The sequence below is a fragment of the Stylophora pistillata genome, chromosome 7, assembly GCF_964205215.1.
Source record: "Stylophora pistillata chromosome 7, jaStyPist1.2, whole genome shotgun sequence".
NCBI lineage: Eukaryota > Metazoa > Cnidaria > Anthozoa > Scleractinia > Pocilloporidae > Stylophora > Stylophora pistillata.
The window spans coordinates 7,510,001-7,535,000 of NC_142525.1; the positions used below are offsets into that span (position 1 = coordinate 7,510,001).

The following is a 25,000-nucleotide window of genomic DNA, read 5'->3' on the forward strand; positions in this document are numbered from 1 at the left end:
CGCGGGAGGTTGCTAAGCACGAAAGAAGCGTAAGAGTCGCTCGAGGCGATAGCCGAGAGCGACTCTAGCTTCTTGAGTGCTTAGCAAACCTCCCAAGTGCATCCATAACTCAATAGTGTACGGTGTGGTGTTTACCATTTGTTTTATAACATAACATTGATACATTGTAGCTAAAGAGTTCCCGTTTATTTAACAAATCTTACGTGACCAGAAAAAACAAGCGCGCGCGGAAAAATAGTCTTTGCATTTGCTCACGTCAGCAGCGTACACCCATGGGCAAATGGGGGACGCTAAATTGACCAATCAGAGCGCGCGCTTTACTTTGGTTATGTTATAACATAACTTTTCCATATCCAATCTTTACCCCGATTTGTTCAATTAATTGTAGAAAAACGGGAATCGTGAAAATTCGATTGGTTAACATCATGACTTGCCGTGTCCAATCGTTACCCCGATTTTCCATTTGTTCAACGAGTCCCGAGAAAGCCGTGATAAGTTCTAACAATTCATCACGCAAGTGGAGTATAACCTTAGTTGCTATATGAAATCTTTGACCCTAATTTTCCATTTTTATTTTTCGTTTATTAGAGACAAATAAGGTAAAATCTGACAATTAATCCCACATGTGGGACATGCCAAAAATGGGGTAAAATCGGACAATTCATCCTGCAAATGAAACATATTCCAACTTGTTCTGTGTAATGTTTACCCGATTTTTCATTATTTTCAGAGAACTCTAAAGAAAAAACAATTCATGTCATAAAAAGAATATATTCCAACGCGCTGATTGAATTATAACTCTGTACATCCCTGATTTTCCGTTTTTTCTGATAAATTCCGAAAAAACGGGGTTAATTCTGAAAACTCACCTCATAAGTAGAATACATTCTAAGTTTCCATATCCAATCTTGAACCCGGTCTTCTATTTTTATTTCAAAGAATTCCAGAAAAAAAGGGAACGGTAAGTTATGAGAATTTATACCGTAAGCGGAGTATATCCTAAGTTGTCATATCCATTCTTTACCCCAATTTTCGAATTCCTTTTTTTTCGGTAAATCAATTCCAGAAAAACAGGACAAACTCTGACAATTCATGCTACAAGGGGATAATACCCGAAGTTCCCAAATGCCATCTTTGCTTCGATGTTGTTCCAATTTTTTTTTTTTTTTTAAGTGAACTCTAGAGAACAGGGGTAAATTCTTAGAATTAATACCGCAAGTGGAATATAACCTACGTTGTCATGTCAAATCTTTCCTGATTTTCCTTTTTTTTAATGAATTAATTCTAGAAAAACGGGGTAAACTCTGAGAATTCATGCTACAAGCGGATAGTACCGGTAGTTCCCTTATGCCATCTTGCTCTGATTTTGGAAATTTTTTTCAAGGAATTATAGAAAAACAGAGAAAATTCTAGTAACTCATTCTGCAAGTCGAATATATACCATTGACTTACCACATCTAATCTACTTTACCCCGATTTTCCATTTTTTTTCAATGAGTAGAAAAACGTGGCTCCCACTGACTCACCATATTCAATCTTTACCCGATTTTCCATTTCTTTTTTCAATAAATTCTGGAAAAACGGAGTAAATTCTGAGGATTCACGCTACAAGTGCATAAGACTCTAAGTTCCCATATGCCATCTTCAACCCGATTTTCCATTCTTTTTTTTCAATGAATTCTGGAGAAACGGGATTAATTCTACGAATTCATCCGCAAGTAGCTAACACGCTAAGCTCCCATATGATGATCTTTACCCCGATTTCCCATTTGGTCAGCGAATTCGAGAAAAATGGGGTAAATCGCCTTCATGTTACAAGTGAATAATACCCGAGGTTCCCATATGCCCGAATTTCCATTTTTTTTTCAGTGAATTTGACAAAAAACGGGGTAAAATCTAAGAGTTCATTCTCCGAATTAATAGATCCCAAGTTGCCGAAGCCAATCCTTAACCCGATTTTCCATTTTTTTTTTCAATAATTCTAGAAAAAAGGAATGAATTTTGAGAATTCGGCCCACAAGTAGCTCATACTCTAAGTTCCCATGTGCCATCTTCACCCCGATTTTCCATTTGATCAATGAATTTTAGAAAAACGAGGTAAATTCTGAGCATTCAGGCTACAAGTGGATAATACCCAAAGTTCCCGTATTATATCTTTTACCCCAATTTTCCATTTTTCAACAAATTATAGAAAAACGGGGTAAGATCTAAGAATCCATTCTCCAAATGAAATAGATCCCAAGTTGCTATATCCTGTCTTCACCCCGATTTTCAACTTTTTTTTCAATGAATTTTGGAGAAACGGGATTAATTCTGCGAATTCATCCGCAAGTGGCTAACACGCTAAGTTCCCATATTATGATCTTTACCCCGATTTTCCATTTGATCAGCGAATTCGTGAAAAATGGGGTAAATTCTGAGCCTTCATGTTACAAGTGAATAATACCCGAGGTTCCCATATGCCCGAATTTCCATCTTTTTTTTTCTGTGAATTTTACAAAGAACGGGGTAAAATCCAAGAGTTCATTCTCCGAATTAATAGATCCCAAGTTGCCATAGCCGATTTTCCATAAGTTCCCATATGCCATCTTTACCCCGATTTCCCATTTGATCAGCTAATTCGAGGAGAACGGGGTGAATTCTGAGCCTTCATGTTACAAGTGAATAATATCCGAGGTTCCCATATGCTATCTTTACCCCGAATTTCCATGTTTTTTTTTCAGTGAATTTGACAAAAAACGGGGTGAAGTCTAAGAGTTTATCCTCCGAATTAAATAGATCCTAAGTTGCCATAGCCAGTCGTTAACCCGATTTTCCATTTTTTCTTTCAATGAATTCTAGAAAAACGGCATGAATTTTGAGAATTCGGCCTCAAGCGGCTAGTACCCTAGGTTCCCATGTGCCATCGTCACCCCAACTTTCCATTTGATCAGTAAATTTCAGAAAAACGAGGTAAATTCTGAGCATTCATGCCACAAGTGGATAATACCCGAAGTTCCCATACGATATCTGTCAATTTTCAATTTTTTTTTCAACAAATTCTAGGAAAACGGGGTAAGATCTAAGAATCCATCCTCCCTGATGAGATAGATCCCAAGTTGCTATATCCAGTCTTCAACCTGATTTTCCATTTCTTTTTTCAATGAATTCAGGAGAAACGGGATTAATTCTGCGAATTCATCCGCAAGTGGCCAACACGCTAATTTCCCATATGCAATCTTTACCCCGATTTTCCATTTGATCAGCGATCGAATTCGAGAAAAACGGGGTAAATTCTGAGCCTTCATGTTACAGGTGAATAATACCCGAACTGCCCACATGCTATCTTTATCCCAAATTTCCAGTTTTTTTTTTCAGCGAATTTGACAAAAAACGGGGTGAAGTCTAAGCGTTCATCATCCGAATAAATTGGATCACAAGTTGCCATAGCCAATGTTTAACCCGATTTTCCATTTTTTTATGAATTCTAGAAAAACGGGATAAATTCTTCGAATTCATCCGCAAGTGGCTAACACGCTAAGTTTCCATATGCCATTCACTTTACCTGGTTTTTCCATTTGATAAGCCAATTCTAGAAAAACAGGGTAAATTCTGTGAAATTCATCCTTAAGGTCCTTAAGGTGGAATGTATCCTACTGACTTGCCATAGCCACCTTCACCCGATTTCGATTTGATCATTATGTGAATTTGTCGTAAACGGGGTAAATTATGACAAATCCGCTCAAAAGTGCAACTAATCCGACAATAATTTAGAAACAATACAAAAAAAGAGCAGCTTAAAACAGCGGAACCGGACCGTAATGAAATTTAGAGACAGAACTAAAGAACTTGAAGAATGACTGCTTCAAGACGGGAGTTTCCCAAGAGCCAACCAGTCGCGGCTGTTTCTAATACTGATGTCAGTTCTGCTTGGAGGCCAATTCCAACCTTCGACGCCCAATTCAGAAATCAAACAAAGCCGGGATCTTGTTTCGCTTGTAATAAGCCAGGCCACTGGAGAGAGCAATGTAGTTGTTTCTAATTTTTGCAACGTTTTTCCTAGTTCTTTAGGCAGCGCAGGCAATGGTCTTGAGGACGATCTTATTGATTCAGATTATTCATCGTTGTTTGGCACTGTTAAGTCTTTGATAACGAGTGAATTTGATTCATGCCAGTCTAAAGTTTGCTCGGTTCGCGGGAATTTAGCAAAGTGTTATCAAGAATGGGAGAAAATTGGTGCTTCAGGCTTTATTTATTTTGAGTGTTATACATGATGGGTACAAAATTCCTTTCATTGAATTTCCACCCCCTAAGGTCTGCCCAAACAATGATTCAGCCCTGAAGGAAAAAGAGTTTGTTTCCGAGGCTATTTCTGATCTTCTTGGGAACAGATGTGTGGAGGTTCTCGATTACCCTCCTTCCATAATTAATCCACTTTCAGTTTCTATTCAGTCTTCAGGCAAGAAAAGGTTAATTTTAGATTTGAGACATGTTAATCTGTATATTTTCAAACAGAAATTTAAGTGTGAAGATCTTAAAGTGGCTCTCAAGCTTTTGTCTAAAGGATTTTATTTGTTCGTTTGATCTTAAATCTGGTTATCATCATGTAGAAATTTTTCCAGACCACAGAAAGCTTTTAGAACATAGCTAGCAGAACCGCGCAATGAAATTCAATATTTGTATGCGTGCTCAAAATCCCGATAGTGCACGCTGACAGCGTCAGCAAATCGCTTCGCCAGAAATTTTTTTTCGCGCGAGGGGCCGATTGTTAGCGCGGGAAAAATAATATATTTCGCGACAATAATGGATACAAACAGAAACTCGGCCTACTAGTCCGAAAACGAAGACAGTGTTTCGACCTTTTCCCTTGGGCTAGAGTTCTTAAATGAGGCAGAAAAAGAGAAAAACAAAGGAAAAAGAGACTCGGCATCAGCGCCGTCACGATTCGCTTCAACTGATACTGTAATATTCATAAGTTCCTCTTTCCCCCACACCCCCCCTCCCCCGTTGTCATTGGCATTAAATCGGCATTAATTCATCTACAGTCCCCCGATATCTCCTTTCACAATTCCTTTGGTAGAAGGCGCAGAGAGGTGACAAGACATTGTTTCTCTTCGTTAGCAATTCGAAGCTCTCCTACATATTGCCGGTTTTGGGATTTTGCAAACTAAAGATCTCCCTGACTGATTATTTTCACTTCCTATTGTTGTCATCGATTGTTTGGCCATGAAACTGACTGTTTCAGGTAAAATAATCCATTCGCTTTGGCAAGATGGTTAACCATTTAAGAGGCTGTCTCTCTTATTTCTACTCGGTCAATTTCGCGCTAAAAATAATTTTGACTGAAACTCTAGCTCTCACCTGAAAGACTTAACTTAGGACAGAGCTAATTAAAACAGATTTGATTTGATTCGAAATAGATTTCTGACTGCATTAGGGGCCCTAATTATTTCCCAATCCGTAGGGTCCGTCGCAACGTCTCAAAAATTGAATAAAAGGCATCCTTTGTAACATTGTAAGACATTTGATTCACGTAGTTAGGCAAGGAAATTTGAATCAGATTGCTAAAAAACCTGTCTAGTTGGCCAAGAAAGTTAGAAGTTTCCTCTCAATATATTTGAATAGGCCAATTTTACATATTTTGATCCCTATAAATCGCCATCGGCCGATGGCCGTAAATAACCTTGATTTAGACGTTAAGTTTTGGGATTTGGGACCTGATTGACAATTCTATTCGACACAGCTGTTAAGTTTAGACCTCTATAGGTAAACACATGCAAAACCCCTGTTCGTTTTCGACTTTTCCAAAGTCATGAGCGTTTGAATCAGCACATGTACGAGTATTTTCAATGGTTAATGTGGACCTCTCTGAAAGCAGCACCTCTGGTCGTATCAAGAAAAGTGGCTCAAATTTGATAACAATAAGCTTTGTTAGGCAGGTGAAAAATGACTCTATATGGCCATTTTTGAACAATGGCGCAACAGCTTCAGAACACACGAGGGATTTGTCGAAGCTTCCGATTAGCATACGAGCGGGAAATTTAAACGCTCGGAAAGACTAGACTTTAGTTTAGAACTATGACAGTTTCTGGAGAAAGATTTATACGGGGAGAGATGGTCTGAATGAGACACATAACGTATTTTGAATTCTCGATGTGTGCATTGCCACATTAGCGGTCAATTTTTTCCTGGCCGAGACCATTGAGAGTTGACTCGAAGAGACAAATTTACGCTACCCACTTCCCCGAAGCGGCTAAATCAGCGTTTAATTTTCCCTTGGGGTACTCCGGTGACAATTTATCTGTCGTGTGCAAACATGCGCCACCTACTCTTCCTAAATAGCTAAATTGTGACGCCAAAAAATTTTTTCCGATTAGTCACGAACTTTTTCGCGTCGCTTCGGCCAAAGTCCCTCAGCGCTACAAAGAACGAAAGGACTATTGTTTACTACTTAATGTGTGAAGTTGAGCCTGAACGATAGACCATTTCTTGATACGCACCAAATTTCAACTAATTGACAGGGAAATGTGTATCAGCTGGAGGGGAGAATTAACGATCAGATCTTGGGAGGTAAAGCGTTAAGAAACAAGAGGAACAAGCATGTTGAAACGCTCACCACAATACATGAGCAGGGTGGAAGGAAGGGGTGAGGTGGCCTCAACGTGTCCGTTGGAGAAATAAACTATGGGTTAAATTTGTATTTGCATGTGTCAGGTGCTAAGTCACTGGAAACGAACAAAAAGCCAGACGCGTAAAAAAAAAAACAAATTAATTAAAAACAGAGGCAAACAGTGGCTTTCATTTATTGTCAGGGATATGGGGATATGTAGTTTAAATACAATGCTGGGCGTCTGATTTTCTTAAAACAAGTGACTCCTCACGAACAACTCTCCAGAAACACTCCGTCAAACAACGGTGTATACAAAACAGAAACAAGCTTTCAAAAGCCTAAGATCTTGTCTTGTGTACTAAATTGGCTGTTTTCACCCACTGAAAAGATATACTCGTAATCTATCGTCCACAGTAAGTTCGGAATCGAGCAGGAGCTCTGACGTTAGACGCTCTTCTCAGCTCGTAATGGCCTTACCTTAATTTAATCCCAATCGCCTACTTGATATTGCCAGAAGTGATTAACACGTAGCTTCTCCCCATTATATTCATACATTATCCAGCAAACTGGTAATAAGAATTTAACACCTGGTAGTGTGCATCTAACAACAAATTCTCGTAACTAATTAACAAGGAAATGCGTAACACCTAGAGGAGAGAATTTACAATCAGATCTTGAGAGTAAAAAGGTCGAGGTAATTAAACCAACAAACTTAAAGAATGTGCTTTGGAACTAGCCCCGTCTATTGGTCATCTTTTTAATTTATCTCTCGTAACTGGTGAACTCCCTGTTGAATGGAGAAACTCTTTAGTTGTTCCAGTCCATAAAAAAGGAATTGAGATGAACTGAGATGAAATTATCGTCCAATTTCTCTTCTTTGCGTCATCTCAAAAGTATTAGTCACAGCGTTGTCTATTCAACTGCGTTAATAACCGCCTCGGTGCTCCTTTTGGCGATTCGAAACATTGGTTTCTCAAGGAACACTCTACAGTTACACAATTATTGACATTCGCGGTGTTTGGTTCTCTGTACATCAACGCTTAAATTAATTGTTTATAACATGTTGTTTGGCTCCAGTGAGCGATTATCGCCACATTTCGCAATAGAGAAGAGAAACGAAAACAGTTCCGCCCAAAAAGCGAAGGTAAAGAAGCGTCAAAATAGCACTTACCTTTCTCAAATTTAGTCGTTCCGCACTGATGCGGAACTCGTAAACCACTGAATTCTACAACTTTAGGAAGCTCATGTTCTGATAAAACAAATCTTAACTCGACGATTTACATTTTGACTGACACAGTGATTAATTAGTCTTGCTGATAGTTAGACGAAAGTCCTACTGCAAGTTGCTCCTTTCCTCAGAGATGAAACCGAAGGCTTGATAAAGAAGTTAGTAATACTCCAAGAAACCCGCTTAGTTTCCGCGTAGTGATCGAGAGAAAGAAACAAAGCATTGCGTCTCCAGCTTATTTTAAGTGGGACGCTATCATGCGAGGAACTCACGCGGACCAAATCTCTGACTCTATCAGTGTGCGTGACACTTGAATAACAATCATATAAATCCATTTCAAACAAGACTGGCTCTGTAAATCTTAGAGTGGTATGATGCATAAATTCTTGTGAGCGTTTGTCGTGAAACTTGTACTGTGCAATAATTGTACCTCGGAGATAAGTGGAGATCCCAACACGGTGCATTGGAAGGACGTGGCTGTGATAAAAAAAAAAAAGACAAAACAAAACAAAAAAAATTCAAATGCTTTAGCGTGCACCGCGGTGACAATGTTGGTGACAGTAGATCTTCGTGTCAAATTAGTCTGTAACTGTGAGTTATCAAAATTTCAAAAATGATCAGCAAGAAAAAGACTGAAAACAATTTATGATAAAAGAAATGCATTCTACCCAATCCTCTGTCACGTGACGGGATTAAAGGCAAATATTAAGGGTTTTCACGCATGGCAGAGACTCACGTGCGCACATGTCAGACCTGGAGGATAACATGGATTTAAGGTACACTGATCAAGTTGTTTGTGGACAATTCAACCATGACAATGAAAAAAGAGGGCAATTTTAAAGAAATTTGCTTTTATCAACTGATTTAATAATGCAAATTGGCCACTGTTAAGAGTTTCTAAACATGACATTTCGGGCGCGGGAACGAAAAATCAAGATTGAAAAATAAAGAAAGCGCTGTCTCGAGCGTTTCACTTTAAGCTTTTTCATAATCTCTCTTTCCTCTCTCCGCTGACGAATTTGTGATTGCAGTTACACCATAATACAGGTGACCACATGATTTAATTAGAGGCTCATTTTGCTGGATACGTTACTCATCTTGTTTATGCGATTTCATTTTAAACTCTTCTACCACAGTGGACGGTTAAGGTTATTTCTCTGACGTATTCTCTTTGGAAATGAACGGAAATACTCCTGCAAAATCCAGTGGATGGTGAATCTCCTAAACGACTGTAGAGAACCCATCACTGAAACGAACCGTTCTTTTACTTTTCTTTGTATTTTGGGCTAGACTGCAGAATACCCGACCACTCATTTACATGTCATTAAATAAGAATAGCGTTTATTGTGTTATGCCTCGTTCTTCAAAGCCTCCCGACACGTGAAAATGAGGTGCACAGGTAGTTTGAAGTTGATCCGTGTTTCAGTTGCACAGACGCTTGAACAGGCAAGCGTTACTTGACAGAAGTACCCCCTCTCCCCCACCACACGCCGCCAGAAAAGAAAATAATATAAACGTATTCTGTCTTATGTTAAGCCTCTCACATAAATACTGACAACAGTCATTGCTCGCCCTCACATTTTGCCCCTCTTTCTTGTTTCATTCAGTTTTGAAGAATTTCTCTTTTTTCCTAATCACTGACGGCTTTTTCTAAAATACTGACCTGAGGGTTTAATGTCCCATGGAAAAACAAGAAAGGAAAAGAACGTGCCGACAGGAAAAGAAAACATGCACAGGATCATCAGTCAACCTCGTTCCCAGGGCCTTTCCCTTAGTTGGGGGTGAATGAATGAATGAATGAATGAATGAATAAGTGAAAGCCTTTATTTAAAGAGGGTAGCACTTAATAACCAGAGGCTAATAAACTTGTGGCCCTCACAGATTACACAACTATATAATCAGATAAATATGTAAGCTAAAATATGTAAACATTTGAAACAAGCATTTCAAATAAGACAAGATTCAATTAAGAAGATACTATTAAATAGTAAAATGATGCAAACATTGCTGTTCCTTAAAAATCTTGGCAAACATGTTCTTTTTACAACATGCTATAGAATCTAGTTTCCTAATTTCAAGAGGTATACTATTCCACAGTCTTGTAGCCGAAACAGCGAAAGAGCGTCCTCTCTCTGACTCTCTTTTGTATTTAGTACAAACAGCATTAATGCTTGAATATCTTGTGTTGCAGGAGTGCCGCTTATTATTCAAAATTAGGTGTTCATTAAGATAATTCGGCAAACGCCCATTAACTCGCTTATACATTATTATGCATTTATCTATCTTATGTTGCACATAAAACGGAATCCAACCTAGCTTGTTAAACAAAGCAACTGATGGTGTCGTGCGATCGGCATAAGAAATAACTCGTGCCGCACGTTTTTGCAATCTTGAGACCCAATAAACCGACTCTTTGTCGCAATTTGCCCAAACCACGTTGGCGTAAGACATAATACGGCGAATAATGCTATTATAAAACTGAAGTCGCTGTTTAAGAGGTAAACAGGCTCGAATGTTACGCAGTATTGCGATTCTAGAGGCCATCTTTTTACATACTTTCTCAATATGTTCATTAAATGACAATTTGCTGTCAATTTCTACTCCTAATAAGGTAGCAAAATCCACATTATTGAGCTGTTTTCCGTTTACAGTAACAACTATGTCACTTCCATTTATGTCAGCCACACATCTTTTCCCAGTGATCGTGAGTACTTTAGTCTTGTCTTCATTTAAGGGAGCTTATTTGCTGAAGCCCAAAATTGAATTTCAGAGACAGACTTATTTAATGAGGAACTTAAGTTGGCTAAGTTTTTCACATCCGCAAAAGCGTTGACAGCCATATCGTCTGCGTGAAGGTCCACCTGAGCACTTTTATACGAGGGCAAATCGTTAATAGACAAAATGAAAAATAAAGGATCTAAAATACTGCCCTGAGGGACTCCATGCAACATCAAAGCTTCGATTGACTCACTCCCATTTACACGGACAATTTGCTTCTGGTCCGACAAATAAGAGTGACACCAGGCAAGCTCCCGGGTGACTATACCGTACAGCTCCAACTTGCGCAACAATAGCTTATGGTCCACCATGTCGAAAGCCTTTCGATAATCGACCAGGACCATGCCGCATACTTGATTGTTATCTAAGCCGAACAAAAGCTCGTCACTAACTTAATTAGGTGGAGGGGTGGAGCTTGAGGTGGGAACTAAGGGCAAAGGCCTTTGGAACGCGGTTCTCACATCCGCTAGTGACACACTCAACTGAGCCAAGTGTGCTAACTTTTTTTCCTTTCCACATTTTGACGTAATCTGCAATCTATTACGTAGCATATACAGGGCAAGGTGGAATCTGAAGTCTGTGTCACCATGGCCTAGAGAGCGATTTTTTTATTAAATGATTAAAACTTTCTGTTAGCGCTCTCTTCAACAACTTAACCGTGATCTGCACTCTCCTTCGGTTGGACTTCATATAACGGTGCATGCAAAAACGAAAACTACTGAAGGCATAAACCTGTACGATAAATTGGCTTGGTTCACGCAATAAAAAATTTAATCCCGCAACCTATCTTTGCAATAATTAGCTCGGTTCAAGAATGGTTTAAGAATGAGTTCGAAATCGAGTAAGCGCAACAAAACAAGCCTTTTTTCAGAAAATGCCAGAAGTGATTAAGATGTAAGTTCTCCCTGTGATATCCATATATTATCTGGCAAACAGGTAATGAGAATTTAACACTTAGCACTACAAATCTAACACCAAATTCTCGTAACTAATTAACTAGGAAATATGTATCAACTAGAGGGGAGAATTTACAATCACATCTTGAGAGTAAAAAGGTTCAGGCAATTAAACCCACAAACCAAACGTATAGGAAGCAATATATTCCCAGCGAGCAATCTATCAACTAATTCTTTATTCAATGCGATTCTATTTACAACAATCGTTTTATTTCACTCACATTGAGCTATAACAGTTCAAGTACTTTGTAACTCTCGTTGACCCAGAAAAAAAGATCTACAAAAGTTACTTTGAGTACCTATAATAATAAACTATCAAGTCCACAAAAACTATTAACGTTTTCAGGCTTCAAGCTGCTTTCACGACAGCCTTTTACCATAAAGTTCTACTATGATCAGTAATGATTCAAAATATTTTGTTTCCAACCATTTCGTAATTGTTCCTTTTTTAAGACTTAGCTTGAAATTAAGGTCATTAAAATGAATTGGCGAGATCTCTTGTAAGCTAATGATGTAGATTAGTTTGACGCTGCTTCCCACTTTTACAGAAAGTGCTTTCAATAGCTATATTTCTAAATTGTAAGTTCAAAACCTGGTCTGTATTTCTCCACTATGGCCTGAACATATTTTTTTGTTAACTCACTAATACTATAATTACTTTGAATATTTAGTCCGGTTAGCGTACAGCTTGGATTCTGTAACGCTTCACATAGACTGACAACACCGGCAGAAGTGATCTCATTACTCCTCAGATTTAGTGTGGTTAGCTTACAGCTTGGATGCTGTAAAGCTTCACATAGACTGGCAACACCGGTATCAGTGATCTTATTACCCATCAGATTTAGTGTGGTTAGCTTACAGCTTGGATGCTGTAAAGCTTCACATAGACTGGCAACACCGGTATCAGTGATCTTATTACCCATCAGATTTAGTGTGGTTAGCTTACAGCTTGGATGCTGTAAAGCTTCACATAGACTGGCAACACCGGTATCAGTGATCTTATTACCCATCAGATTTAGTGTGGTTAGCTTACAGCTTGGATGCTGTAAAGCTTCACATAGACTGGAAACACCGGTATCAGTGATCTTATTACGACTCAGAATTAGTGTGGTTAGCTTACAGCTTGGATGCTGTAAAGCTTCACATAGACTGGCAACACCGGTATCAGTGATCTTATTACGACTCAGAATTAGTGTGGTTAGCTTACAGCTTGGATGCTGTAAAGCTTCACATAGACTGGTAACACCGGTATCGGTGATCTCAGTCTTCGTCAGATCTAGTGTGGTTAGCTTACAGCTTGGATGCTGTAAAGCTTCACATAGAATGGGAACACCGGTATCAGTGGTCTCATTAAAACTCAGATCTAGTGTGGTTAGCTTACAGCTTGGATGCTGTAAAGCTTCACATAAACTGACAACAACAACGGTATAAGTGACTGATCCTACTATAGCAACACCGGTATCAGTGATCGACAGATCAGTGAATGTTACTCCTATCAACGGTCCTACTATCTCCAATACAGACACAAGAGAGTGTTCATTGATCAGTGAATTACAGACTCGTTGTAGTCCAGACATTGTTAGCTTGGAATTTGAAAGTATCAACTGCTTAACTGGAACGAACTTATCAGAACATTTGTGTTGTGCCTCTCCAGCTTTCTCTTTGTTTAGTTCACTGATAATGTCCAATACAAATGATAATGCAATGCAGTCTATATCTGATAAAAAATCAAAAAACATGACGCCGTCTGAACTACTCAACGCTTGCGGATGATTCCTGATAAACGTTTTAGCGAATTCTTTGTCTTGATACTCACTCAGACACTTTGCTCTGAGAAATCTAGTATCATTCCCTGAAACTTGACTACTGGTCAACAACTTTTCCATCAGTTCCTCTTTTCCCTCACTTGGCAAAATGCCAGCCATGAATTGGAAAACCATTTCAGAGCATTTCTTGACTGGAATACAATTTTCCTTTACAAACCAATGGGCGGCTAAGAATTCTTGGACAGTGAGATGTGTGAAGCTGAAGTGTTTCGTGGTTCTGATCGAACCAGTCCTGTAAGGCTGACCACAGTGAAGAAGACCGCTACCTTTCAGTTTGATGACTTCTTCCAACTCAAAACCGCCTTCTATCTCGCTTTCATCAAAAGTTGGCTTCCTTTCAAGCAGAAGTTTTGCCGCAAGTTTTGATAATTTCTCTAATGTGGTTTTGATGACCGGAGGAGGCTTGAATTTGTTAGGAATTTCTTTGTGTCTGTATTCTGACTCAGAGCAGTGCTTAAGTTCAAAAATATCAATAAGTTTTGTGAAAATCTCGGTTGTTGAGACAGGAAGGTCACGAGGATTTCTTGTTTCGTTTAGAGTATACTCCATCTCGAAGCACAACAGATAACAGAGCATAGGAATATGAGCAAAACTGACTAGGTTCTCATTCTTCATGACATGTTCAAGCACAGAGCTCTTCATATTTTCGTTTTCACTGAAGTACTTTTCAATGTATTCTTTAACCTGTTGTGAAGAAAATCCCACAATTTCTACGTACCGTTTAAAACGGATTCCTCCCAGCTTATCCGATTCATCGGGCCGCGAGGTTACAACAACAACAGAACCTTTCAGTATCTCACCCTTGATGAGTTTTGAACATAATGCGGCCACCGGCATTTCACATCTAGCGTTATTCTGATATTTTTTTCCCGAGTCTTCAGCGATGTAATCTTGCTGTGAATACTCATCATAGCCGTCAAGGATAATCAAAACTTCTCTGGGATGCTTTACAATATACTCAAATGTAACGTCATTAATGTTAGAGTTGTCTTCTAAAAACGAAGAATAGTTTAAGATTTCTCTTAAAGTCACAGTCTTTTCGTCAAGCAAATTCAACTGACGGAAAGTAAGCAAATAAGCAAATTTGAAATTTGGAATTTTAATGTTTTCTCTTGCTTGAAATAAATTGTTGTTGGCCCAATCGCGAATCAGCTTTTGGCAAAACAGAGATTTCCCAATCCCTGCTTTTCCAACGACAAGAATAGAATTAGGATTCTCCTGATCATTACTCGTGCCAAGAAATATTTCATCGCAGTGCTTAACTGGAGTACCGCTGACTTGTCCGAAATACTCAAGGTCTTCCCTCCTTGAATGTGTCTCGTCATTCCTAGTGAGGCGTTTTCTTCCATGTTGGATGAGAAGATTAGTGAATATTTCATCCGTTTTCGCGTTGGAGATGGTGTGAGAGGCTAGCAGTTTGGGTTGGAACTCCGTTTGGTCTGTAGTGGTAGCCTTTAAAGCTGTAGTGTAAGCAGTTATGGCTGAAGGATAAGAAAGAAAAAATACTTAATAAATAACAAGAACGCGAGGAGAACAGTTTGTGTACTTTACTGAATTCTTACAGGGTTGAACATTTAAAGCTGTTGTGTAGGGAAACACGGCTAAACAAAAGGGAAAGGAAAATATCTTATTAATAATGCGAACACGAGTAAAGGCAGTTTAAATACTTTCTATCGAATTCAGCAGAGGGAGATTAACTAGCAAAGAGCTGAGTGTTTGAAAAGTGTCTATTGTGTCTATCAGTTGAGAAATCGATCCCTATCCGAGGGATAGAAAGGTTGTTTCGTTAAAGCGTTATTCCTCCCTTAAAAATCAAGTATATTAGGTAAACAAACCATTTCGGGCGGCTGGCATATCAGCTGACAATGTCCACTGCGGAGAGTCTGAAAAGTGAATATTTGCAGGGGTAATCGAGAGCCGAGTAAAATTAAGGATTAATTTCACGCGTGCTTTCAAAACTCTAATGACTGAGAAGATCAATAACGCACGTTGTTACGCACGTTCGTAGAAAGCCATTTCAGTTTTCACTTAGTTTTGTTTTTGTACAACAACGTCAAAGAAATGAAAGCAACCCTGTTGAAAAACATTTGCCATCAATGAAATTACAAAATTTTTAGGCAAAGAAGTAAACTATTTTAACGTTTCCAAATTTTGATACTTGCATGGGGCAACTACCAAAATTAATTAAAAAATGTCTTCTGTCTCAGGCAATCAGCATTTGGTAACTTTGCCCTCAGTCTATGTTAAAAAAGGCCTAGAAGCGAGGTTTCGAGGAAAAATGTTACATCGTTTGGGCAGTCTCTGAGCGACGAACATTATCAGCCAGCAAACCAGAAAAGGGTCTATTTCTTTTGTAACCCTTCAGTTAATTTTCATATCGTGCGAAAACCGTTCTTGAAAAGCCAGAGTTCATCTGACGGCGGATGAGTATATGTGACCAGCATTTTAATACCACTATCACTGGACTCAACAAAACGAGTGTGTTTTTCTTGTGTGTAAAAAGAAAAAAAAAAAAAAAAAAAAAAACAGGGACGAAAAGAGAAAACTTTGGAGCAGGCTTTTTTTCCACTAGCTTTGTTTCTCTCTGACGGAAACAATCAGAGAACAAATATCCACGTAGACGGGAGTTATTGCCTGATAAGTTAGGTATACAATAAAATGGACCGAAATTAATGGTAGGTTGCAATTCGTAATAATTGTTAACAAATCTCTCCTTCCCCTTTCGCTTGATAAGGTTGGTTACAAGAACAATGAATTTCATGAAAAAGTTATCCTTGAGAGGGGAGTGGAGTGTTGTCAGAATAGCTTGACAAGGGTTGCGTGACGTATCATTAAGGACGCTTGACCGGTCCTGTTAAGTCACTTACAGCCATGAAAGATGGAGAAATCTACATTCCTCAAACTCCATCACCACTTAAGACCCTTCGTAACTAATTTCAGAAATAGATATTTCCGTACCAATCCGGGACCTTTAAGTAACGGATACACTTAACGAAAACACCAATTTGTAATTAGAACAACGTTCCGACTTAGCCGCTACTTTGGAGATCAAGAAGGCCGCCGAGGTGGAGTTAAGAAGATTTTTTAATCTGAATACTTTAAAACCATTTTTCAAGTTTTGAAGTTTACCTAACTTCATGGGAAAGTCTAAATCTGCAATTGGTAACAAAATTGTCAACATATTAGTCTTTCTATTAACTTATTTATTCTATTAACTTATTTGCCTGAATAGTCCCAGCCTCTTAGAGAAATATTTACATCATCAAACGACAGACGTTGAAACAGATGCTGTGACAATTGGTTCCGTTCTCATCTAGTTTGGGAGTACAGTCGAGGTGAAAAAGCTGGTTAAAAACCGTTTCAAGGCGGAGCGTTGCTACATTCAGCGATGTGCGTAATAAATTCGAATTCCTTAGCGACAGAGGCCTCCCTCCCCCTCCCCCACCCCCTTGAATAGACCAGAGGATGTTTTAGTTTTTTTAATTACTTCTCTGAAACCTTGCAGCCTGCTGTTTTTTTTTTTAAGTACGAGGAGAGTGGAGATGGAGTTGAAAAGATCGAGAAGTAATTTGTATCGATTCCCAGGGAAGAACTAAGCAGGAGACATTACCTAGAGGATTGTTGAAGGAGTGCTAAAAATGGATATCATACGCATAGTTAGCAAAGGAGGAACTATGCATGTGGAATTAACGATAGGGTTCTAGAATTTTTAGGGGAGATCAACTAATGTGACTTGCAGGTAGCCTATAAGTTCAGAAAACGTTTGGTATAGATTTGGCCTACAATAAGGTGGTACATAGTTGAAAAAATGTTTACAGTACACATACTGTATATGCCAGAATATTAAATCATGACTTCAACTTCACAATATGGACCTCAGAGTGTTCGAAAAAGTTTGGGAAATCATTGTCTTTTCTTTTACAAGTGCTGCGGTACGAGTATTAAACCTATTGTCACAAAGTTTCTCAATTCTCTGTTTTACGAAAAGCAGTGTTACTCTGGGATTTAGGACCCAACTATTTATTTATTCATTTCATTTGCAACTATTCTGCTCAAAGTTAAGGTACAGTACATACCACTCTTTGTCTTAAATGTTCTGACGTCTGGCTCACTGTCTCCTTGTTTGTTGACAGCAAACAGCTTCAATTCGTACTCTGCGTCATACTCGAGACCAGTTATCTCGTAGTGAGTTTTCACAATGTTTCCCCGTTGAACCAGTTCTGTGGATTGTGTCATGGGTTGTTTCGTCCATTCCAGACGGTATTTAATGCTGCAATTACTGCTATTAGCCTCTACTTCTGACCAGGCCACAGTGAAATCTTTGTCAACTTCACTTTCTACATTTGTGATGGTGGGTTTCTCAGGTAAACCTGTTCAAAATAATAATTCTTTTCAGTTTTGTCTCTGATGAAAGTGAAATACTTACTGTAACTGGATTCATCGCTGTGTGTAATGAATTTAAATTCCCTAGCAACACACCTCCCCTTAAATAAACAAGTCGGTTTTTTAGTTTTTTCAATTACTTCTCTGACATTTGGCAACTTCCTGATTTTCTTTCAAGTAGAGGAGAGAGGGGGGTAGGGCAGCAACAACGGAGAAGTAATTCTTACTCCCCCTTGCAAATTCACTGAAAAGGTACAAAGTTGGAAAAAATGTACTTAATAAACATCTGTCCCAAAATATTAAATCATGACATAAAGTTCACAAAGTTATATCTAAACTCAACATGTCACTTCAAAGTAAGACAACAAGTATAATGATTGGTACTGAAATGTACAAGTATAGTAAAGCAAGTACAAGTATAGAAAATAGCACAGATGGTTTGGGTATGTGTTGAGTAAATAAAATGAACGCTCCATTGATGGCATGTTTGTTTTTCACAATCCTTGGGCACGCGCTCAATTGCATCAGCAAAAGCGTGCACGAAAACTGTGTTCAGCCACCTTAACATCACCAAGGAAAGTAGGCGGTGAAAAATTACGTACTAGTTTGTGCAAACCTTTCAGAGTGGCAAAATGTGATGAAATGAAGTCTGTTCAATGGAAAGGGCTGCTAAGCCTAATCTACAAATTAATTAAAGTCTGAGACAGCAGGTAGGAAACAATTCTAAAAGTCTGAAGCATTCTATGATTCACTAATCATTATATAACTACTGTATGTAGTGAGCAATAAACATCACTAAGGCTACAAGTATTTCAATCATGAGAACACGTGGAACTTACCTTGAGCAGGTAATTCATTGGCACCTAAATTATTCAAGAAACAAAAACAATGTTGTCAGTTTAACCCTTTAACTCTGATGAGTGAGCAAGAAAGAATTTCTCCTTACAATATCAATACAACATCAAGCAGACAAGTGATGAGAATTAAGAAATATATCAACAAGGGGATTGTTGGTTGACCCAACACAAAGTTTTTCAAGGTACCATCATAAGAATTATGTGGCAGACAGTGACGACAATAATTACTAACGAAATCATAGGAGTGAAAATGTTAAACCAATTTGTTCTTATGACATTCACTTAAAATGGTCTCAAACCAACGTGATATCAATTCCAGGTTCCAAGAAAAAGGTTAAAAAAAACATAAATATGTGAGCTGGCATCCATCACTTTCCTTCTCATTCCAAAAACTTTCCAACATCAAAATGGGGCTACGTTATATAAACCAAGCTAACTACAGAATACAGGTTTTGTCCTCACTCACAGAATGAACTGTTATTCATTGTTACATCCCTCAATGTAACCAAAAGTTTCTCCCTAACACTTACAGTAACCTTTTAAATCCTTTGAGTGGCCTGCATCTATTTTTTCATTGCAGTAATACAGCTGAGTCATTCATAAAGATGGCAGGAATAGAGGAAATTATTGCCAAACTAGGAAGATTTGATTGTTCAATGAATTCTCCTAGTCATTTCCCTTGGAAGTAAATGTATAGAGAAAAGTATGGGAAATATGAATACGGATATCAGGGTGTAAAGGTTTAAAGAAACCATGTTCAACTTACATGGGAATCAAAATTAGTGTAACTTGATTGATTTCCTATTTTGTGAACTGTTGCTGAATGACTCATTCTGATTGCAATCCATACAAAAATATGCTGCGGGAACTTAGATCTAAATCACATCTGTCCCTTAAAAAAAAAAAAAATGAGACAGAAATACCTGCATTATAGTGAGGCCAATCTTGGAATATGACCGGATCACTCAAAATGTTGGCCACAACAGATGCCGCCATCACACAAGCAATCTGTTTCCATTTCTCACTTGAAGACTGCGTTTCATTTGCAAAGTCTTTGATGCCCTTGACTACCACCCATTCTGTCTTAAAATCATGGGCTGCTGCAAACACTCCTGCAAAAAAAAAAAACATTCATGAATGTCTCTTAACACTGACTTGTCTCTTAACCATATAAGCTTATTTCTTTGCATCCTTGTGATAATTATTGTTCAATTGAAGTTCACACAGATTCACATTCTAGCTTCTGGTAAACATACACATCACAGAAAGAGGTTAGTGTAAGTCCCTACATGTGCAACCAATGTTTAAACTTGTACAACAAGACTGTAAAATTACTTTTCAGTTTACATTTCTCAAGAGACAAAATGTTATCAATTAGAGTGAACTCTTTCACTCCCTAGATCTAATTATCCCATAATGTTCGTTGGGAGAATTGGGTTTTGGATCTACTAATAATCCCTTTCTTAATATTTGTTCTATTCTTATTACTTGTCTGTTTGATATCATATTGATCTTGAAAGGAGAAATTCTGTTTTGGTCAGTCTGGGGAGTTAAGGGGTTAGTAAGGACTGTGATTCTACTCCCCAGACCTCAAACAATTCAGCGAGATACTTTCTACATTTTTAGAAGACACAACTTTGACAATTCATGACATCCTGAAGGGGCAAATCAATTGTAAATTAATTAAGTTGTCACCTTCACCCTTACAAAAACATCTTCCTACCAAACCCTTGCCTAAAACAAAATCAAATTTGCATATACAATTCCTGCAAAGTTTCTTGAGCCAGCTGAGACAATTCTAGCACAGCTTCTCTAAAAACACTTGCTACAGGAGCAAATACTGTATCTTTGACTCATAAATCATCATAATTAACTTGATTCTCACCTCCACCTTCCATTTCAACTGCAATTGCTTCAGGATGTTGACCAATCATGTCCTTGTTTGCCTCTGAGATACTCAGAAACACTCCTCCACAGTGCACTTTGGCATTATATTCATCAGCATTTTGTAAAGGTGCCTTCCACCCATCAGCCACATGTTTGATCAGGTTACCAATATCTCTGCTGGGGGGAGTTTTGTGTGCAGCTGTTATCAGCTTTGCTGAAACAACCACATCTCCTAGCTTAGCCTCTCTGCTGTTCAAACCACTGCAGGCACCAACAGAAATAATAGCCTTGGGTCTCAAGAGTGAGATGGCATCTTTTGTCGCAGACAAAGAGCCCCCAGGAACATCAGAACCTTTGGAGCACCTCATCAATGCGATTTTCATTTTCTTTCCTTGATCTTCACCCATGCACCCAAAGTACACATAGCCAATACTGTTGCGGTAACTCTTAAAGGGTTCCTCCAGGCAGGTAAAACAGCTTAAGAACTCACAGTCCTCCACTGTTAATAACAGAATATCAACAGGGAGTTTGACATATTTGCTCCAATCAGAAGAGGTGTCTGGAAGATCACTCATCAGTGGAAGTGTAACACTGAGCTTTGGTGGGCTGGCTTTACTATTCTGTGCTGATCTATTCTCCGCTGACACTAGTACTGTCTCTGAAAACAAAGAATGGAGTTTTAATATTTTTTCCATTCATTCATCACAAGTTATTAGATGATCCACATGAAATCAAAGACAACATAGAAAGAGAATAGAAAACCAGTTATCGATAATATACATGTATCAATGAGTCCTTGACTATGCGTAAAACAGTTTATTATATTCATACCGAGATTTACGCACCAAAACGCATCGAGATTAAAATAGTCTCTTCGTGCTAGAAGAGCCAGCTGATTGGTCATATGATTTTTTTTCACTAGTGAAAAACGACGTATCGACGCTCTGGTTGGCTATATCATCATTTTCACTCGTGAACAAAACTGTGTCGCTCACTTATCGCTCCTCTTGACTGACAAATAGCACATTTCTAAGAGCGTAGGTGCATTTTTCTTTAGAAAGATGGCTTCAAATCAGACTAACCATTTCCAGAGCCTAGATTCATCAGTAGAAGAGTTCATACACGGTCACGAAAATGAAAACACCAAGAAAAAGACCAAACATGATGTCCATCTGTTCCACAAATTTCTTGTTTTAAAAGGTGAAACAAGACAAATGGACCGACATAAGTCTCGGGTTTTCACTTCTTTATTTCAAAATTTTGAACCTCTATAGAACTATTTCAACATAAATTCTTTTCAGGATGTCTTAATTTATTCTACCTAGCTCTGCCTTTTAACGGCATTTTCGCTTAATAATTTAGATGTAAAGATGTAAAGAAGTATTTTACAAGGAAACGATTTCAGTGCAACTCCTGAAAGGCAGCTTGACCGCGCGTTACTTTCCTTTGAAAAAAAGTAAAGATATGTTTATCTCTGAGTTCTGTTCGCTTATGAATCTCGGTATGTATATAATAAATAAGTTATTTCACAGTTAGTTCGCCTGTATGATTTTTGTTCACTCGTTGTGTATAAAAATCGTACGCACTCACCAACTGTGAAATAACCTCTAATTATGCCCACACTAACTGATAAAACAGGACCAAATTTCACCAGCATACTCATGGAGAAAAGAACTCCTTGTGCTCATTTTTTCCTAGTATGCATGCCTGTGTCATTTGCTGAGTAACATCATCTTTCCATCAAATAATCAGGCTTCAAATTCATCATCTTCAGTACAAAATTATATCTTAGCTCTGAGTTTTTTACAAAATAATATAAGTTTCCATCATCAAGAAAAAAAACATAAAAATTCACTTACATGTACACGTTGGTGTGACTTTTCCAACATAAATTTTGGGAAAAATTCTTTTTATTTCACAATCCACTATATCTAACATTATTAAAAAGACTTCAAATCAACAAAAGTAAATCAAACAAACCTTCCTTCCCTGAACTTTCTTCAGATATCTCAATGGAATCCTCCAGATCATCTTCCTTTCTGGCCTTTTCTACCACTTCATCTTCACGTGATTTGTCTCTGATGCAGTCTTCATCCTTCAGCCACTCTCTCAAAAGCTCTTGGTAATGTTCCTCAAGATCGGCATCCATACAATCAATTTCAAGATCATTGATGGTATCTTGATAGTGGGTCCCTCCAATACGCTGAAAGGTGTCTTTGATGTCATTCCAGTAGGAACTGAAGGTTGCATCATCAACTGAACCACTGGTAACATGGCTGTAAACTCTGTCTCTGAGGATCTTGATGCAAGTGATGTCAGCTGCTGGAGTGGTGTCTGTTACCAGGGGAAGGTCATCCCGGCCAGAGGCAGGGAGAGTCAGACCCCAAATGTTCCTCAAAAGAAGTAGCAGTAGGGAGCTGTCAAAGTTTATAGAGGAGACAGATGATCTCACAGCAGGATACAATTTCCCCCACTGGAAGGTACTCAAGACTCTTTTCTTTCGCAGTGTTTGCAATTTTGCATGATTTGTAGCATTAGTCAGAACAGTCTGAAGGTTTTCTGGTGGACATATCCTGTCAAAGATCTCCCTTAACACAAATGATCCAACATCGACGAGAAGGCGACACAGCTGAGCATAATTAGAGGTCTCTTTGGTAGAAGGATATGATGGAGCGGCAGAAGCCATGAGGAAATGTCTCCTGTAAGGATATGCATGGTTTAACTGAATTATTGTCGGTGACATTACAAAACATCAACTGTAACAAAGCTGTCATGAATTTAAGACCGAAATTCTGAAATATCATACAGCATTAAGCAAATGTTTAGAGTATAATGGTCATCTGACAGGCTCATTAAACAATTTTATGACAATCGATAAATTTCCGACAATTTTCCAGCACTAGAATGTGGCCGATTGAATTCACTAAAACGCAAGATAACCAGGGAATCAACGTTGAAAAATTGGCCGACAGGTTACCAAAAGCCGAACATAGGAGCTGTTGTTCACTTTTACCGAAAAATATGGAGCAATCAAGTATATAACTCGGAGCAACAATTTGAAACTACGAACACGTCTCCAATAAAGAGGAAGTGCTGATCGAAGCACTAATCCACGAGTTTTCATGATTTTGCCAACTTCCTCGCTTGTAATTATAGGAATCAAGGCGAAAAGTGTTTAATGCATGAAGTATTTTACCTTGACAAAAATCTGCCGCTCAGAAACGCCAAATTAGCCTTTTAAAGTAGAGATCAAACGCCGCCAACTCGAACAACAGTCATGTTCCAAGACTTCACAGAGCAAACTGGTTACCAGTCCTAGATAGCAAATGTGAAGGAGAGACTGGGAAATATGACTCCTCCCTCTTCATGATAGCCTATGACACAGTAAATTGTCATATCTTTGGATACCGCATTTAGGTGTAGCACCAAAAAGCTGCTACACCTGAATGCGGTATTTTAAAGAAATGCTAAAAAATCCTGGAATTTCTGGCTCGTCCTATTCTTAGATCGTCTTCGCCGACTAAAGAAGGCGATTTCCGATTCAATATTTTACCCTAACAACAATTAAGTGAAAGGTTGAATAGAAATCTCAGATCGAAGCATAGATGCGCACAATCAAGAGCCACGACAACTAGGAGGGGGGGGGGGAGGGTGTTCGTCTTCCGATCTGACGAAGGGCTAACACTCCAAACGTGAGCCCTAGAAACTCTTTACGGTTTTTACGATTTACACTGATCAACTCACTTCAGTAAAATGAAATTCATCTTTTTCTTTGAAAGATACTGCGGCCCAGTATCTAACAAGATGCCTTATTTGATGGAACACGGAAGAAATTAAGAACTGGAACCCATACATTTTGGTTGAATTTTTCGATCAATATTACAACCACAAGTTGACACCGACTTCCAGATCATGATGACATGTACTGATGCAGTGTGAGATTGTTCCGGAATCTCAACGTCATACGAGCCACTTGCAAACAATTCTGGAATCCTAGCGTTTTCTGCCTCAGTCAGTAGCTGAATGCTTTCCTCTCTTCTCTGTATTAATACTGATTATCTGCTCTCATAAAAAATTCTTTTGTTCAGACTCCAAGGCTCTTTGTTGGGCTCCACAGTAGGCCTAGCCACAAGTTGCCGATGAATCCCAAAAAAGTTGCCGATAAAAGTGTCTAAAGGCACAGGAGGCCCATACAATCTCTTTGTGTAGCCGACCGTTGTTTTATAGTGAATGTACCAGATTTACCGTTTGCCTCACCTAGAGTGATATATTGCTGACTATGTACATAAATCACTGATAAATAAACGTTGAATTACTTTACCTGTGGTGCATAGTCGTCCTTTTGCCTCAAAAATGTTTTTTTTGAGCGATTTTGAATAAGTCTGATTTCGTCGTTAATGTAATGCATTAAAGAAAGACAAGGGTGGAAGCCTTGTTTTGAAAGGGTTCAAGCGCCCGAGCGATTTTGACCCCGAAAATCGCATCGCTCCGCCTTC

General features: G+C 38.6%; 2 protein-coding genes across 2 annotated transcripts in view; both read right to left on the reverse strand.

Annotated features, from left to right (window-relative positions):
• Positions 1 to 25,000, reverse strand: part of LOC111346976 (uncharacterized) — a 120,301-nt gene that overhangs the window by 37,737 nt on the left and 57,564 nt on the right.
• On the reverse strand, positions 11,740 to 23,203 carry LOC148726448 (uncharacterized). Its single transcript, XM_088727432.1, has 4 exons — positions 22,485 to 23,203; positions 20,503 to 21,162; positions 19,541 to 19,729; positions 11,740 to 14,882 (listed from the first exon to the last, which is right to left on the reverse strand). The coding sequence occupies exons 1-4, from the start codon at positions 23,188 to 23,190 to the stop codon at positions 12,124 to 12,126; spliced, it is 4,314 nt and encodes a 1,437-aa protein (XP_088583558.1). The 5' UTR covers positions 23,191 to 23,203; the 3' UTR covers positions 11,740 to 12,123.